General features: G+C 34.8%; 2 protein-coding genes across 2 annotated transcripts; one reads left to right on the top strand and one right to left on the bottom strand.

The window, feature by feature from the left end:
• Positions 1–11,543, top strand: LOC132283181 (GDP-L-galactose phosphorylase 2-like). Its single transcript, XM_059785105.1, has 5 exons — positions 1–616; positions 9,574–10,001; positions 10,108–10,293; positions 10,403–10,663; positions 10,877–11,543. Exons 1-5 carry the CDS (start codon positions 490–492, stop codon positions 11,207–11,209), a joined length of 1,335 nt encoding a protein of 444 aa, XP_059641088.1. The 5' UTR covers positions 1–489; the 3' UTR covers positions 11,210–11,543.
• Positions 11,544–13,230: 1,687 nt separating this feature from the next.
• On the bottom strand, positions 13,231–17,337 carry LOC132284663 (probable serine/threonine-protein kinase PBL7). The gene is made up of 6 exons (XM_059786786.1): positions 16,416–17,337; positions 16,072–16,329; positions 15,819–15,991; positions 15,557–15,636; positions 15,277–15,424; positions 13,231–13,861 (listed from the first exon to the last, which is right to left on the bottom strand). The coding sequence occupies exons 1-6, from the start codon at positions 16,966–16,968 to the stop codon at positions 13,517–13,519; spliced, it is 1,557 nt and encodes a 518-aa protein (XP_059642769.1). The 5' UTR covers positions 16,969–17,337; the 3' UTR covers positions 13,231–13,516.
• Between the last annotated feature and the right edge of the window lie 937 nt (positions 17,338–18,274).

Raw genomic sequence — 18,274 nt, 5'->3', positions numbered from 1 at the left:
TTTCTTTTTTGCCTATTCATGTCAAAAACCAAATCAGAGAAGGAGTGAAGCAATCGGAGAATAGAAAACCCTAATTAGAGAGTACACATCAAACACGTACAATTGAAGAAGTCGGTTGTGCGTGTACATCGAAGCAATTTCTTCCGATTTCCATTTCCATTCATATCAAATCACGGCTTCAACTGAAATCGAATCCTTTATGTTGCTGGATCATCTTCCACCGAGGCCATCAAGAACCCTAATCCTGAGACACGTCGAGAAAAGAGTTAACATTGCGGCCGATAAACTGCGGACACCTTCACCCCACGGCGGCAGGGGTGCCCTTCCTTCCGAAGGCGGTTGCCCTTCCGATCTCCTCTTCCTCGCCGGCGGCGGCGGCCACCACCACCACCTTTCCCTCTGTTCTTAACCCTAATTGTATATATATTACGTAGTATTATTTTTTAACATTTTTGATTCCATATATTAATATATACAAAAGAAGAGAATATGTTGACTATAAAAAGGGTCGCTACTGTTGTTTCCAACTATCAAGAGGATGTTTCAGAAGATATCCAAACTCATACTCGATCTTTGGGTTGTGGACGCAATTGTCTCGGCAAGTGCTGCTTACCTGGTACGTTTATTTACATTTATATTTGAATTATGTAATTTGATTTGATCAAATAAATTTTCCTACATTACATTTGATTTGATCAAATAAATTTATATTTAACCATATAGAAAACATGCAGAGCAAAAGAAAACAAACTCATAATTAGCACTGGTTTTGTTATTGGTGTGGCTTCAATTTGCTTTTTTGAAGAAATCCACATTTAAAAGAAAAATTTGGCAACCATTATCATGTTGGTTACGGCTTAGATCTTTGAGGCGGAAACCCTATTAAACATATTTAATTTGATGATGTAGATGACGCCAGAACCCTTTATACTAATAAAAAGAAGACACATAAATATGTAAAACAAGTCCCAAAGACCATAAATATATATTACTTATAAAATAAAACATAAATATATCAATATTATTTGAAGAAAAATAAATTAGTTTCCAATCATATATTGTGAACATGAAAACATATATAGCACATGACACAAATAATATTTATGAGAACTTAAGTTTTTTTTTTTTTTTACCCCTAAATAAACCTATGAATACTTTAATTCAATACTGAACTTGGAAAAGAAATATAACCGTACAAACCCAATTCACACTGAAGGAGTATGAAACTATGAATACGTATTTTTGCTGAAACTTAATATAAAGAATTTGTAGATTGACCATGATAATTTTAGGGAGTTGGATGCCATATCCCAAGCATCAAGTACCATGTAAACTTCAAAACGTGAATTTAAAGGCTTTTATACAGACAATTTGGTCGAGCACAGTTTTAAAGAACATTAAATTTTAGAGTTATTGTACTGTTTGTTTTGCCTTCTACTTGCAACCAATGGAAGATAAGAAGGAAAAAATATATATATGGAAATAATCACCACATAATTTTCATGGTTCATTGTGAACATGGAAGTCACTAATTAAATATTTTCTTGGTTCATTGTGAACGTGAAAGTCGGAAACTTTTTTTCAGATGGACACAAAAATTAGCTCCAGTTGAAACAGTGATTTGCGTGTAATCTGGTAAAGGAGCTGAAAGAACGTCAAAATTGTTTAAAGAACTTGCAGATGGAGAAATAAACTTGCTCTCATGTGAAAGAAATTGACAGAGATGAGAATTGGTTGTGATGCTTCAAGATTTTGAAGTACTTTGAAAATTGTAGTTGATATCCTCATAGATAACTTCATTTAGTAGAAGTTTCATATAGTTTTGGACTCTGAATAAGAAGATTAACATGTCGTTTTGTGATATGAATTGAGAGAGAGTAGTTGTGAAGCTTTGAGAATTAGAAGTTCTTTAGCGTTGTAGTTATTAATTATCAGCACGGAGAACTTATGATGATCCTTGTGTGATAATTGAGAAAGCAACCATGAGCCTTGCCTGAAAAGATCAACCTCTGCTATATGCAATTTTAATGCTAAAATGCCAAGTTACTTCAAAACCTTCAAATAGAGATCATGTTGCTCAAGGTAGTGTCATTTGTGCTACCAAAAGCACGTGCTTGTAGCTAGTGTATCAATTTCAGTTTGTTACAGATTATAGTTTTATATGAGCAATGGGTCTTGCATGAAATTAGAGAAGGATACGTGAATAGAAATGGAAGAGCACTCAACAAACTCTACAAATCCATAATCCCTCCTCTATCTAACTCCTCAAAAATAGCAAAGATTACTTGATACGAGTATTCACAACATGCCCGTATCATACGAGTGATTCTTGGGCTTGGAAGACCGTTTAAAGGCCTCAAAAAGCTCCTCTTAGTAGGCTAATTGTTAGAGGTGTCACACATCGGATTTGGATGGGAAGTGAAATGGGTATTTATGGATTGGATGTTAGCACCACCTAATAGCTTAAGATTTTGGGTCGGACCGCGAAGTACCCGCCTGTTACAATTGGTATCAGAGCCAAACCCAGTCCTTTATCCGGTGTCACACCAAACTCCCGGCCCGGAGGAGTTCTGAGTCTCCACCCGGGTAGGCAGGGTGGCCTGACAGTAACGAGGGCATTGCGAGTTCGGACGAGGGAAATTGTTACAGGTGTCTCACATTGGATCCGGATGGGAAGCGAAATGGGTATATATGGGTTGGTGTTAATATCATAGTTGTTAAAATCCTGATTTTAGATCTTAGAATCTTACGATTCTACAATCTCAAATTGCCAAACTGATCACACCAAACTCCCGGCTTGGAGGAGTTCTGAGTCTCCACCTGGGTAGGCAGGGTGGCCTGACAGCAATGGGGGCGTTGCGAGTTCGGATGGGGGAGAATATTACAGGTGTCTCACATCGGATCTGGATGGGAAGCGCAATGGGTATATATGGGTTGGGTGTTAGCACCATAGTTGTTAAATCCCGATTCTAGATCTTAGAATCTTACGATTCTACAATCCCAAATTGCCAAATCGATCCCGATCCCCTCTAAAATCTCTGGGAAGTAGAATCTTAGTAGAATCTATAGAATCGGAAGTAGGATCATAGAATCTCATAAGATCTTACGATTCTACTAAATTGTGTTATTTTGTTCTTCTTTTGAATTTATTTGGGTCTACAATTAGTTTTTGACAAATAAATTTAATCATGTTAAATATAAAGTCCAACTCTTTAGCCTAATTACATTAAAAAATTAAAGTTAAAAAAAAAAAATGTATAGACGATCAAACTTTGAATTTCAAAGTTATAGTCTAAAATTTCCTTTATTTTGTTTTATTCTTCTTAATTTATCTTTTCTTTCTTTTTCAGTGCAAGGAACATAAAGAGTTTTATTTTTCCACCTATTATTCTTTGTCAATTCTGAAACAAATATAAAGAAAGACTTCATTTTTTCTGTTGTTCTTTCTATCTTTGTTTTGTTTCTTTTTTTTTTTTTAACGAAAAAGTAAACTTTTCAAGTAAATTGCACCGACAATTAGACAACTAAATTGTACTTTTCTCTATATGCTAGGCTTGGCTTTAATTTCTTCTATGAGATTTTGCTTAATTGTTATGCTATTTTTTTTTTTTTTTTTTGAAATCGAGATTTTAATTTTAAGTGTTTGTCATGTGTCTTAGTATATTTTAATGTTAGTTGATTTTGCTAGAGTGTCTCATTTGGTTATTTAGTCTTATTCTCTACTTATATCGAAAGTATTTGATTTAGAAAGTTAGTTTGAATTACTTTTCTAATAATTTTATAGAATCTTACGATTCTCGATCCGATCCCATGGACCTGTACCGAACCAAAAATTTAAACATTAATAATCCTCAATTACATCCAAAAATCTCCCAGGACCATATCAATTACATCAAACATCCTCAATATACATAGATCAACACTAAAAAAATACATGCCCAAAATAATCTCCAAAGAGGCAAAATAGATCTGCAACACAAGCTCCTCCACAATCGGTCCTTTTCCTGAAATTGTTAAATAAGGGGTGAGCGACCACTTGCTCAGTAAGGAGTAAGGAGTGATTAACACACAACTCCTAGAGCTAATTGAGTAAGCACATAAAGGAGGGGAAAGGAATGAAGAGGGATCATGGTAAGGAATTTCAAAACACATCAAAATTCTCCATCATATACTTTAGAATTTGGATAAAGAAAACGCATGCAATGTATTATGAGACGGTAAATGCAAGATGACTCCAACTTCATAAATTCATAGTAAATTCAATTTTCAACCAAATTGTGTGAAACCAAGTCTCAATGGAAGATAATTGACTATATAATCATGTTGAAATTTTGGTTTGGCAAGACTCCTTATCAATTAAAACAGTTTTGATGTAAAATGTTTCGAATAATTCAGTTCTCAAAACAAAATTTCAGCAGCTTGCTTTCAACTTCAAAAATTCATATCTAATTCATTTTAAATCCAAATTGCATGAAACCAAAACTAAATGGAAGCTAATTGACCATATTTTCGTAAAATCAATTCACCCCAATAAGATTAATTTCAGATATAAATGATTTTGGGCAGAATATAAGTCCTTCTATTCTTAATTTTTTTAATTTTAATTTTAATTTTATTTTTAAAGTATACTTGACATTAAATAATCACATAAAAACACTTGGATAACATAGATCAAGGGATTAGCATAATCATACCTTAAGAAGAGTAAAATCCCCCCAAATCCCACCGGACCAAAGTTCTCCAAATCCGAAATTTTCTTCCATAGGAATGAAGAGGGGAAGGAGGGGAACAAGCTGCCCTTCTATGGCTTCCTCCAAATCTTAACTTTACAAATTACCCGAAACTCTAAATTACTCGAAATGCGAAATAAAAAGAGTTGTTGCCCTTGTAGTCCCTGGCGTTTTTCTATTCTATGGTGAGTTGAAAATCACAAGGGAAGGGGAAGGAAACCAAGCTTGAAAGCTTGAAGGAGGAAGACAACAATGGAGGAAAGAGGAAGAAGGAGAGATCCGGTCAAACAGGGAGAAAATATGATTTTTCTCTCTCAACATATATATAATCTACCACAAAACTATGCCATAATTACGTCATTCAACCCAAATATTTCCAAGTAAATACTCCCTTCCTCCAAGCAACTTTCACTTAAATACTCTAAGGCAACATTCCATCGCAAATATATCAATTAAGTTTTCAATGACTCTTCATTAGGTCCCCGTAAATTCTGGAATACTTGAGTCAACCCGGACTCAAATGACCCGAACCAAGATAAATGAACTGGACTAAGAAAAGAATTACCTCCGGTAATACTCGGCATGGAAATAACAACTCCAAAAACTTAAGGACCAAATCCTTATGACAAAAATCAACTCCCACCCGTAACGAAGTCATTTAAATAGAATAATAAAATAATAATCAGTAATATTAATATTAAAAAAAATATCCCAGGTCACTACAACCTTCCCACCCACCTTAAAGGGATTTCGTTCCCAAAATCCAGCCACTAAAGTATGACTCTTTGAACGGAGTAACCACCTGTCTTAGAGTATTTAAGTGAAAGTTGCTCGGAGGAAGGGAGTAATTACTTAGAAACATTTGGGTTGAATGACGTAATTATGGCATAGTTTTGTGGTAGATTATATATATGTTGAGAGAGAGAAAAATCATATTTTCTCTCCCTGTTTGGCCGGATCTCTCCTTCTTCCTCTTTCCTCCATTGTTGTCCTCCTCCTTCAAGTTTTCAAGCTTGGTTTCCTTCCCATTCCCTTGTGATTTTCAACTCACCATACAAGAGAAAAACGTCGGGGACTACAAGAGCAACAAAACCCCTCTTTTTATTTCGCATTTGGAGTAACTTGGAGTTTCGGGTGATTTGTAAAGTTAGGATTTGGAGGAAGCCAAAGAAGGGCAGTTTGTTCCCCTTCTTCCCCTCTCCATTCCTATAGAAGAAAAATTCGGATTTGGAGAACTTTGGTCTGGGTATGATTATGCTAACCTCTTGATCTATGTTATCCAGGTGTTTTTATGTGATTATTTGATGTCAAGGATACTTAAATATTTTTTTTTAAGAATAGGACTTATATTCTGCCCAAAATCATTTAAATCCGAAATTAATCTTATTGAGATGAATTGATTGTAAGAAAATATGGTCAATTAACTTCCATTTAGTTTTTGGTGTCATGCAATTTGGATTTAAAATGAATTAGATATAAATTTTTTAAGTTGGAAGCTAGTTGCTGAAATTTTGTTTTATGAACTGAATTATTCTGAACCTTTTTCATCAAAACTGTTTTAATTGGTAAGGAATCTTGCCAAACTAAAATTTCAGCATGATTATAGTCAATTATCTTCCATTGAGACTTGGTTTTACACAATTTGGTTGAAAAATGAATTTAGGAAGTTGGAGTCATCTTGCTGGAAATTCTGCTTAGGGGGCAGAATTTCTTCGACCTTTCTCATCAAAACTGTTTTAAATGGTAAGGTATTTTGGTAAAATAAATTTATATTTTTAAACTATAGTCTTTAAACTTTCAATTGACTTTTGGATTCACCCAATTTGGATGAGAATTGAATTTTCCATGAATTTTCAAAGTTGGAAGCTATGTGTTGAAAATCTGTTTTCTGGGCAGAATTTTCTTCAAATTTTTGTGTCAAAACTGTTTCAATCGGGAAAGGATTTGGTTAAACTAAATTGATATTTTCAAAGTATAGTGTTTAAGCTTTCAATGGCCTTTGAAATCATTCAATTTACTTAAGAATTGAATTTGCTATGAATTGTCAAAGTTGAAGGTAACAAGCTGAAAAATCTGTTTTTGCGGACTGAAAATTTGGAGCGTTATCATTTCGGTGGTAATTGGTATTTTCATTCCAATTGAGGTAGGGGTGCTTAACCCACCCACGTTTTCGTAAGTTATAGTGAATAAATTGTATGTTTAACACGATATTACATGCGAGGAGTATGGATGATATGCTAAATGTGAGAGTTTGACTGTTGAAGTGTCAAATTCCATGTTGTATTACTAATTCTAGATGAATACTTGTACCAAAGATGATATACATGGTTAATTGTGACTTATCAAAAAAAAAAAAAAAAAATCATGGTTAATTGTGAATGAAGCATGTGTTTTATGGACTATGTGCACTTTGTATGGTCTAGGGTTTGTCTAAATTGTGTAATCCTTGTAAGTAATTTGTTGTTTCACCCTTGTTTAAACATGATTATTGTGTGAAAAAGTGCATGTATTTATATATGGCTATATACATGATCTTTACTATAGTTGTTAAAATCCCGATTCTAGATATTAGAATCTTACGATTTCACAATCCCAAATTGCCAAACCGATCCCGATCCCGACCCCGACCCCGACCCCGATCCCGATCCCGATCCCATCTAAAATCTCTGGGAAGTAAAATCTTAGTAGAATCTATAGAATCGGAAGTAGGATAATACAATTTCATAGGATCTTACGATTCTATCGATTCTACTAAATTGTGTTATTTTGTTCTTCTTCTGAATTTATTTGGGCCTACAATTAGTTTTGGACTAATAAATTTAATCATTTTAAATATAAAGTCCAATTCTTTAGCCTAATTACATTAAAAAATTAAAGTTAAAAAAAAAAACAAAGAAACGGACTATCAAACTCTGAATTTCAAAGGAATGGTCTAAAATTTCAAAAATTTCCTTTATTTTGTTTTATTCTTCTTAATTTCTCTTTTCTTTCCTTTTCAGTGCAAGGAACATAAAGAATTTTATTTTTCCACCTATTATTCTTTGTCAATGCTTAAACAAATATAAAGAAAGTTTTCATTTTTTCTATTGCTCTTTCTATCTCTGTTTTGTTCCCTTTTTTTCTAACGAAAAAGTAAACTTTTCAAGCAAATTGCTTGGACAATTAGGCAACTAAATTGTACTTTCTCTATATGCTAGGCTTGGATTTAATTTCTTCTCTGAGATTTTGCTTTATTGTTATGCTATTTATTTTTATTTTTTGAAATCAAGATATTAATTTTGAGTGTTTGTCATGTGTCTTAGTATCTTTTAATGTTAGTTGATTTTGCTAGAGTGTCTCATTTGGTTATTTAGCTTTATTATTTACTTATATCGAAAATTTTTGATTTAGAAAGTTAGTTTGAATTACTTTTCTAATAGTTTTATTGAATCTTATGATTCTCAGTCCGATCCTACGATTCCTATCCTATGGACCTGTAACGACCCAAAAATTTAAACATTAATAATCCTCAATTACATCCAAAATTCTCCTAGGACCATATCAAATATCCTTAATATACATAGATCAACACTAAAAAAATACATGTCCAAAATAATCTCTGAAGTGGCAAAATAGATCTGTAACACAAGCTCCTCCACAATTGGTCCATTTCCTGAAATTGTTAAAAAGGGGTGAGCGACCACTTGCTTGGTAAGGAGTGACTAATACAACTCCCAGAGCTAATTGAGTAAGCACATAAAAGGAGGGGGGGGCATCAAAATTGTCCATCATATACTTTAGAATTTGGATAATGAAAACACATGCAGAGCATTATGAGACAGTAAATGCAAGATGACTCCAACTTCATAAATTCATGGTAAATTCATTTTTCAACCAAATTGTGTGAAAGCACAATGGTACCGACTCCTAGGAGATTTTTGGATGTAATTGAGGATTATTAGGCTCTGTTTGTTTGGACGTAAAATATTTTTCAGAAACTATTTTTTTTATTTTCTGCTGTTTGGTTGTTGTAAAATATTTACGAAGAAAAAAAAAATTAAAATTTAACAAAAATAATTTATTCATCAATTTTCGACAAGTTATTTTACATACCGTGCCCGATGGACTTGACCTCAACTTCGACGTAGACATTTGCCAAACACTGACAAAGTAAAAATAAAAGAATATTTTACCCGAAAAAGAAAAATATTTTTCAAATAAAATATTTTACGTCGAAACAAACGGAGCATTAATGTTTAAAATTTTGGGTCGTTACAGGACCCCTCATCAATCTGACTTAGAATCCCGATTCTATCATTCGTTAGCACCACCTTATAGCTTAAGCTTTTGGGTTGGACCGCGAAGCACCCGGTCCGTTACACCAATCCACTAGCCAAATATATTTATTAGTATTAGGATGGAGTTGTCTGGAGATTGAAAAATCAAGTGTATTTTTATTTTTTATAAATAAGAATTCATTGAAGAGCACCCAAAAGGGGGATGCAGCCCAAACAACTGCACAAAAACCATAGCCTCAAGCTATCCACAAAAGAAAAAAGAATCTCCATTGATTAACAATGGGAACCTGGAACCCAACAAAAATAAGAACTAAGCATAGAATATCTAAACACCCCCCAAGGAGTCTTTACCCCATCAAACGATCTTCTATTCCTCTCCATAGATTTACAATTGAAAAATCGAGTGTATGATTTTTGTTTGAAATTTTAAATTAGGATTTTTATTTAGTGTATTTTTTCCTAGCTTTGCCAGGTCACAAATCCTAGACACTCCTTTTAAATATATTTACACTCCAAATATCCTGTTTTCTTACTATTTCTTATATGGTATGTATTGATGGTTTCAGTGTCGAAGCTTCCTTTATATGCATTCAAGAAAGATGAAGATAAGCCAGTTGATTACGATGTTGTGAGTTCTTCTGATGGATGTTCACCGATAACTTTCTTGAACAATCTTTTATTGGGGCAGTGGGAGGACAGGGTGAGCCGAGGGCTGTTTCGATATGATGTAACCACCTGTGAGACAAAGGTTCTTGCTGGAAAATATGGATTTATTGCGCAGCTGAACGAGGGGCGCCACCTGAAGAAAAGACCGACTGAATTTCGGGTCGACAGGGTTCTTCAACCTTTTGATGAGAACAAGTTTAATTTTACCAAAGTTGGCCAGGAAGAAGTGCTTTTTAGGTTTGAACCAAGTGAAGCCAACAACTCCCTTTTCTTCACCAGCATGCCAGTAAATGCTGATGTGAATTCGCCAAGTGTTGTTGCTATTAATGTAAGACCATTTGATGTTTTTCCTTGATCTCTGAGGTTGTTGCACTCACTCACATCAATATTTGGATTTTATTTGGTAGCTAAGGTGTTCTAATTTTTATTATCAGGTGAGCCCAATTGAGTATGGACACGTGCTTTTGATTCCCCGTGTTCTTGACTGCTTGCCTCAGAGGATTGATCATGCCAGCTTCTTGCTTGCCCTTCATATGGCTAAAGAAGCTGCAGATCCCTTCTTCAGATTGGGTTATAATAGCTTGGGTGGCTTTGCCACTATTAATCACCTCCACTTTCAGGTAGTTTATAACTCACTAGTTCCTTCTGCAATATGGTTGATGGCATTAGTGATTTCTGATATTTTTGTTTGTTATCAGTCATAATTGAATTCTATATTATTGATTGCAGGCATATTATTTATCAGCGCCCTTTCCTGTTGAGAAAGCTCCAACTCAAAAAATAATGACAGGCAATGGACTAGCCGATATTGAAGTTAAGATTTCACGGTTGTTGGATTATCCTGTGCAAGGTCTTGTTTTTGAGGGCGGAAATACAATTCAAGATTTATCTGAAGTTGTTGCCAATTCTTGCATTTGCCTTCAAAAGAAAAACATTCCTTTCAATGTACTCATTGCTGGTTGTGGGAAAAGAATCTTTTTGTTCCCTCAGGTAAATTTTTATTTTATTATTTGGTAGGTAAGAAACACATGGACACACTCACCCTCATTTCTTTGGAGTGCTGTTATAAAATTTACAATTACAAATATGCATTTGTGAGGGAGGGGGACTGTTAATATTCTCTTGGAAGTGTGTTATTTGATATTTTCTTGCTACACCTTCTCATAAGAAAATTGATCAACTGCTTCTGGATGAATGGAACAGTGCTATGCGGAAAAACAAGCTCTAGGAGAAATCAACCAGGAACTCTTGGATGCTCAGGTGAACCCTGCTGTGTGGGAGATCAGTGGACATATGGTACTAAAGAGAAGGAAGGACTACAACGATGCATCAGAGGAGTATGCGTGGAGACTTCTTGCTGAGGTTTCTCTGTCAGAGGCGAGGTTTGAAGAGGTGAAGTCCTATATCTTGGAAGCAGCTGGTTTGCAGGAGTTGGGGTCTGAGGAAAACAGAATGAGTGAGGAGGAATCTCTACACAATCCTCACGCATCTCAAGTTGCCTCACATTTACCTCAAGATTGCATGGTTCTGCACTGAGCTTGTTTTCTACCGTAGAAGGTGATAGTTGTGTGATGCTCTGTATTGGTGTAGTTCATTAGAAACCAATTTTGTCGTTGCAATGGGATCTTGTTTCTTCCAGTTAACAGTTGTTTGAAATCTGTTTCTCTCGGGTGTTGCACCTCTATTTGTGTTTTATTATGATCTATATTTGGCATCAGAGCTGTAAGTGCCAAATATTCTGAGCTGAAGTTTTTGGAAAGTCGAAACCTAAGCTTAGTTTGAATTCCCATGTCTAGCTATCTTGTCTACAACTGTTTGTGATTGATCCAATGGTGTTTGGTTCAGTTATTGCAGCTTTTTGAAACCCTAACCCAACTGGTATATCCTGTTTCCTACTACTCGGTTCTTTTTTCTCCACTCATTATAAATCTCATATGTAGTCATATTTATGTAAAAACATTTTAGAAATTAAATGCAATTTTTTTGTATGTCACATTCTAGGCAGGCATATGGTCCACTCAGAAGCTACGGCAGTCATAATGTGACCAACTTGGGGTCTTTTAACCGCTGTGAAATTAAATAGATCAGCGACATTTAATGTCAGTGGAGTGCCTAATTCTGCACCATTGCCAAACTAACAAAGCCATATTATAAAGCCTTCAGGTTTCTAAAATTGATTTCTCATGCCCTTATATTCCATTCCGTCCATGGATTTTTCTGTTGATTTTATTTTTTATTTTTTATTTTCCCGGTAATTGTTTGTTGTATGATAAAGGCCTTCCTCGTGAAATATATAAATATATATATATATTGAAAAACAGAACTTTAGGATATTTTAAACCAGCTGAGAAGAATATCAAATAACCTTTAGAAGACAAATCTTGCAATACCAATTGAAGCAGGTCAAGCAAAATCCCAAGTAAAATCACCATCACCATCATAAGCCATCCAGCCCAAAGCACATTTGAGAGTGCATTCACTGGTTTCATAATTTTTAAATGAAAAAAAGATGGTTTGGGCTTTTTAATAAATTGTCATACCTAAAAAATATGTTTTAGGTTATTAATTGTGATTAAAAAATAAATAGTTTCATCAAGTTTGCTGCTCAGCACTATCACTTAATCCAAGAGGTCTGTCTATGTCTGACGTTAAATCTAAGGCCCACAAGTCATATGGGTCAATCTTTTTCCCTCATAATAGAAGCTTGACAGCTTAACTGTAATCTCCATATATCATTTATATATATATATATATATATATGTACGCATGCATATATGTCTGCTGTATTTGAAATTGTTGTCAGTTAACACAAGGGTTGCTAAATGGTCACCATCAACCCCTGATTGCATTGAAAATTCTCACTACTACGTTATCTGCCTGTTCTGTAATATTTATGCCCCAACCATGGAGTTGTGTCTGGTTGGTCATTCTTATCATATAAATATTGGCCTCTTGATTCATTATATGAGCAATGTATTTATGCTCCAAACATAATATATGTCTGGTTGGTCATTCTTTTAATATAAATATTGGTCTCTTGATTTTATTACTAAAAGAAAGTTAGAAAGATCTGGGAAGACCACGTTCTTCGTTTCAAGTTTGAGAATTTGCCTTTGGACCACTGTAAAGCCAATCAATAAAAGTAAAAAAAAAAAAATGAAATAAATAAATAAAGTCACTAAAATAGTACCACTTGAATAGGATTAGGTAAAATAATACTTATATTCCATGATGGTTCAACAACCTCATTTGAGAGAGAACAGAGCTTTGGTTACATTCAAAATGTTTGCACTAGCATCTAAAATTGCAATATATGGTTCATTTTATGTTTAATCATATTCATATCACTTATATGTGCATAGACACATGTATTGGAGACAATGAGTGTCAATCAATCAAAATAAGTATTTAATGTATTTGCATTGCATTTCCTTATTCAGCGTAGCTTCCATACAAACATGCAATACATACAGAGCAACCATGCGCATTATTGTGTCACCTAGAAGAACATGAGTTGACAAGATCACCATCAAAGACATTCAGCAATATTATCAGAGTAAAAATGAAAATCTACTTCAATCCTTCACTCCCAAAGCAGGACGACGACCACAACAATAAAGCCTTCTTCCCAATTACTTAGGGTCGGCTACATGTATTCTATGTTTCCATTCACTCTAAAAGCAGGGACACAGAAATGGAAATATGTACATATGCAATTGCCCATCAGAAACCTTTTTCTCTGTACAATTTCAAAACTCTTTTCAGTTCACCACTCTCTATAAGCAAAGCAACATTTAAAAGGAGTAAGGCAAAAAGATCAAAATAGTTCAATGTATTTGTGTTTCAACGACTATAAAGGTGATCATCATCTTCAAACTCTGAAACACCTAGCATGGCCAAAGCTAAATGACTCCTCATCTCGCTTCTTGTCCGTTGTAGTTGAGGATAACAATCTATAACAAAACCACTACCGGGAAAGCTGGACTTCTTCCTGTTAGAGCAATTAGGTTCCTCTCCTCTCAGTATTCCTATAATCTCATCAATTCCTGGTCTTCGAGATTCTTCGCTATTTATGCAAGCAGATGCAGCTTGAACCATCCGGGCTATCTGATTTGAGTTTTTTGGCGTGAATTTAAGCTGTGAATCGAGCAACCTTTCAATCTCTCCTTGCTGCAATAATGGCTTTGCCTGCAAAAGAAAGGAACTTTTGTGTTTAGTATTTTCACTTCCACAACTATGTTTGGCAGAAGCACAGGCCAAAAAAATTTAGATATCCTTTTCCAATACTCTCTTAGCCACCTTCAGTCATATTGTAGCCCAAATTAACAAAAAGTCAGTGATCCTGTTACAACAAAAATTATGCCATTGTTGGTTCACTCAGTCCTATTTGACCAACAGAAAACAATGCACTCTAAACCATTTGATTTTCCTACCTTTTATTACCCACATCATTATAGATCTTGAAATTCTCCAAATCAACATTTGGAACCAATAATTTGAATCCTCCAGTCAAGATTTTATTTGATGAGGTTGGCACTAAGAAGACTTCAATTTAGAGATTTAGTTCAAACTCCTTGTGTTAACCGTTGGTGAATACTACTTGGGTGGCACTTATTTTTCACATGGAGCATAGAAAAGGAAACAACAACCTCGAATTTAAGGCTTCATTTACTTCAATAAAAATAAAATCAAGGCACATTCACCTTGGAGAATTGCTTTCCCTATGCCAAACACTGTATTATCTCAATTATCTACTTAAAGTCAAATAACAAAATCAGGTCTAGCTGTCAGTTCTTAACTAAATTATGATTGAAACTATTGTTCATTGTACTGTTTGAAGGCACAAATCCACACCATTAGAGTCATTGACGTAAAAAAAACGTTAGATAGGAAAAGAATCATCACTGAAAATGATAGTATAAAATTCTAATAATGTAATTTTTTGAGTCTTTAAAATTTATTTCAACAGCAAAAAAAATAAAAATAAAACCAAATTAATTCATTTAAATTCTTGTTAACAATAGTGCATTATTAACGCTGCATTCCCAAATGGTTTCAAAAGTTCACAAATTCTAAGAAATACTTACATAGGGGTTTTTCTTTCTTTTTTTGATAAATAAAATACTTACATAGTTAAGTCTAGAATTTAAGTAACGAATCTATGCTGATATATACAATACACTGATGCACACGTTTCCATCTATTCCCCTTCATCCTAAAAAAATACATTAGTGAACTTTAGGCTAGAAATGTTATCACCAAAAAAAAAAAAAAAAAAAGAAGGAAGATTTTTTTTTTTTTTTTTGAATGAGATGTATATGTTTCATATATTATTAGCTATTATGGAATGATGGGTATAACCCATTGCCTTGAAAAGTATTCACTGATAAAAATGTAATGGGATTGAGAATACTGGTTTTCTTTCATTTTGGTTATCATCGAGTATATAAAGGGAATATTTTTCTTTTCTGAAAGTTAATGAAATTGAAGCTGAGTTGAACTAACATTTTTATTTTCTGAAGGTTGGGAGGACCACTGATTCAACTATCAGAAGGTTAATGGAATTGAAGCAGAGTTAACTAAAATTTAAAACAGTTACGTACCCACACAACCAAGTTCTCCTCCCCTGGTCCTCTCTTTGCTTCAATAGGCTTCCGTCCACTTATTAGTTCTAATAAGACCACGCCAAAAGCATAAACATCCGTTTTATCGGATACTTTCCCATGCTGGAAATATTCAGGAGCCAAATAACTGCACAATAATTAAAATTCTCAGTAATTTATATATATATATATATATTGAACAAGAAAATTATAGATGATTTTCTTTCGTATGCTTCAAGCTTTTAACTATTAGAAGTTTTCTTCGGAATGAAGATCATACCCAAATGTTCCTTTGACAGTTTTGCAAAGGAAAGGTACCGAAGGTGCAGGAGTCCATGTAGCTAATCCAAAGTCACATAACTACAAAATACCATTGAAAAATTTCAAATACGAAAAAGATTGATCAAAATAATTGGTGCTGGTCAAAATATCCAATACATGTTCATATGATTCATCTAAACAGGAAAGAAATTAAAAATAAAATTAGAAAAATAAAAAGAAAAGAAAGTTGAACAAGGTACAAGAACCTATCCCTCTCTCACCTTAGGTGTTTTCTTGGAAGAAAGAAGGATGTTTGAGGGCTTAATGTCTCTATGAACAACACATCTTTCAGTTCCATTGTGTAAATAACAAATTGCCTCCGCAATTCCAACAGCAACCTTATACCTCACAGACCAAGGAAGTGATGAACCACCCTTTACTCCCCTCCTCTTCTCTGCAAATGGGTACATGTAAGATCACTCAGATTCATCAAAACTGAAATAAATTCCAAATTCAAAGGAAAAAGATTCATACCGTGCAAGTATCGTTCTAAGCTTCCGCCGGATACATACTTATACACCAAAAACAAACCCTCCTCAGGATCAATACAGAAACCCAAAAGAGGAACAATGTTTGGGTTATGGAGAGAACTAGCTATCATCAATTCTCTACAAAATGCCTTTGGAGACTCCTTATCTTCCTTATCCAACCGCTTAATCGCCACAGAAGTTCTCAAAAACCCCACTCTCCCCCTAAAAACCCAGCTCAGAGCACCTCTACCCAAAACCCTGCCTGGCCAATACAACACAAATTGATTACAAATACATGCAAAGAATTAAAAAAAAAATGGTCTAAAACAACAAAACCCAATTGAATACCTTTAGAAAAATTGTGAGTGGCTGAGAGAATTTCAGCATAGCCGAACCTAATCAAGGTATGAGCCACAGGAGAGATAGTCCTCTCGAGTGACTCAATTCTTCGCCATTTTAGTTCTGAAGATCGAGATTCGTTCAACCCATTGTCCAAATTCACCATCAGAACTGTTGCAGAGGAAGGATTGGTCACATTCATTGATTCAAGCTCTACTTGAGAGCAGATAGTGAGCCTGAAAGAGGAGTGAACTGATTGTGGATCGGCATTGGTCAGTTCTGGACCACACCCACCAGACTCCGCAAGCAACCATGCCTTGTTGTTCTCCAAATTGCTGCTATTCTTCTCACCCTCTCTCTGATCTCGACCGGGGCTGCGCCGTCGAAGGCGAGGTGGAAGAAAACAGCCCAACCCAAATTCCCAAATCATCTTACGCACTAGAGTCTCGATTCTTCGCTCATTATCGCCACAGTACTGATCATTAGATAAGGAAGTATTTGAATCAATTGGGTTGTGTTGTGGCTCTCTAGAGTTGGAGAAACTACTTCGTAAAACCCCCATTCTAAAACAGATCTCTATAAGAGCACAGAAATCCAGAAACCCAAAAGAGAGAATAAAATAAAGGTAGAGAGAGAGAGAGTTAGAGCTACTTTGCTTGAAGGAGGGGAGAGAACATCTCCACAGAGGAGCGGGTCTCGTATATATATAAATATGTATATATACGTGGATTAGATTATAGTTTAATGGGAGAAGGTGAGAATGGAAGAGATGGACCCAAAATTAGGAGAGAGAGAAAGAGAGAGACTATTGCTGTTAAATGCTTAACGAGAGAGAGAAAGAGCCAGAACTCACGCATAAGGTAAGCTCTCTTAAAAATTTGGGTGCAGCAAGAAAGGAAAGCACTTGTAACCGCTAAGGAAAAAAAGGGGCTGCTTGTGGCCGATTTTTTAACTGTGTGTGTGAGAGATAAGGGATTACTTTTTGAGGAAAAGGGGTGGTTTGTGGGTTAATGAGATTTGAAATACAAAATCAAGATTAAGATGAAATGTGTAGTTTGGTGACCATCCAACATCTTCCCTAATCCCACCCCAACAAACCACTCATGACAGCCGAGCTGAGCTGGGTTTGACATGGACTGTTTTAGTGCACGGTATGTGCCCAAAATCAAGCTTTTTGGCTTTTTGCAGTTCAATGAGATTTATTTAAGCATGTTGAAGGTGAAGTGAGTGAGCATGGTTTGGCTTCGCTTGGCTTTCGCTACAGAGTCATAGTTAGCTAATAAATAAGAAATTTTAATTTTTTATTATATATTTTTATTAACAAGACTAGTTTACTCACGGCAGCTCATCACACATGGTCTAATCACATGCACAAATAATATATAATTACAAAATTTGAAAAGTGATAAATAAGAAAATCAAAGAAAGTGTGCGAATTTATTCCAAAAAAAAGGTTGTTGTCCTTATTTATCACTTTTCTAATTTTGTAATCCATATAGTTGGATCACGTTAGCAGTAAGTAGGGACGACGTCGCTGAGTAGGCAAATAAGGAAATCAGAGAGGGTTGTTGAATTTATTCCCCAAAAAAGGTGGTTGTCCTTATTTATTACTTTTATGATTTTGTAATTTATATGATTAGACCACGTTAGCGGTAAGTAGGAATGACATACTCATAGGTGATTAGGCAAGTCTTATCTTTTTTTATCTTCCACAAAGAGCATGTGAAGAATTGTGTTATTTAAAAAAGTACCCCAAAATTACAATCCTTGGGGTAAAAAAAAATTTTAATTTGATTATGCATTTTTTTTGACACCAGATTATGCACATTATGCAATACCAACAATAATGTTGCTTGGTATGGCAATTG

The sequence above is a fragment of the Cornus florida genome, unplaced genomic scaffold (genome assembly GCF_030987335.1).
Source record: "Cornus florida cultivar Cherokee Brave unplaced genomic scaffold, ASM3098733v1 CherokeeBrave_3.0.0_Hap2_Chr11, whole genome shotgun sequence".
NCBI lineage: Eukaryota > Viridiplantae > Streptophyta > Magnoliopsida > Cornales > Cornaceae > Cornus > Cornus florida.
Note: the sequence above shows the minus strand (reverse complement) of the source record. Positions and strands in the feature narration are given on the sequence as shown.

Excerpts from the sequence above, each read along its gene's own strand:
- LOC132283181 (XM_059785105.1), top strand. The coding sequence starts at position 490 with ATGTTGACTATAAAAAGGGTCGCTACTGTTGTTTCCAACTATCAAGAG. Across the intron at positions 10,294-10,402 it reads TTAATCACCTCCACTTTCAG|GCATATTATTTATCAGCGCC; the intron begins GTAGTTTATAAC and ends TATTGATTGCAG. Across the intron at positions 10,664-10,876 it reads GAATCTTTTTGTTCCCTCAG|TGCTATGCGGAAAAACAAGC; the intron begins GTAAATTTTTAT and ends TGAATGGAACAG.
- LOC132284663 (XM_059786786.1), bottom strand. The coding sequence starts at position 16,968 with ATGGGGGTTTTACGAAGTAGTTTCTCCAACTCTAGAGAGCCACAACAC. Across the intron at positions 15,637-15,818 it reads CTTCCAAGAAAACACCTAAG|TTATGTGACTTTGGATTAGC; the intron begins GTGAGAGAGGGA and ends GGTATTTTGTAG. Across the intron at positions 13,862-15,276 it reads AGGAGAACTTGGTTGTGTGG|GCAAAGCCATTATTGCAGCA; the intron begins GTACGTAACTGT and ends TTTCTTTTGCAG.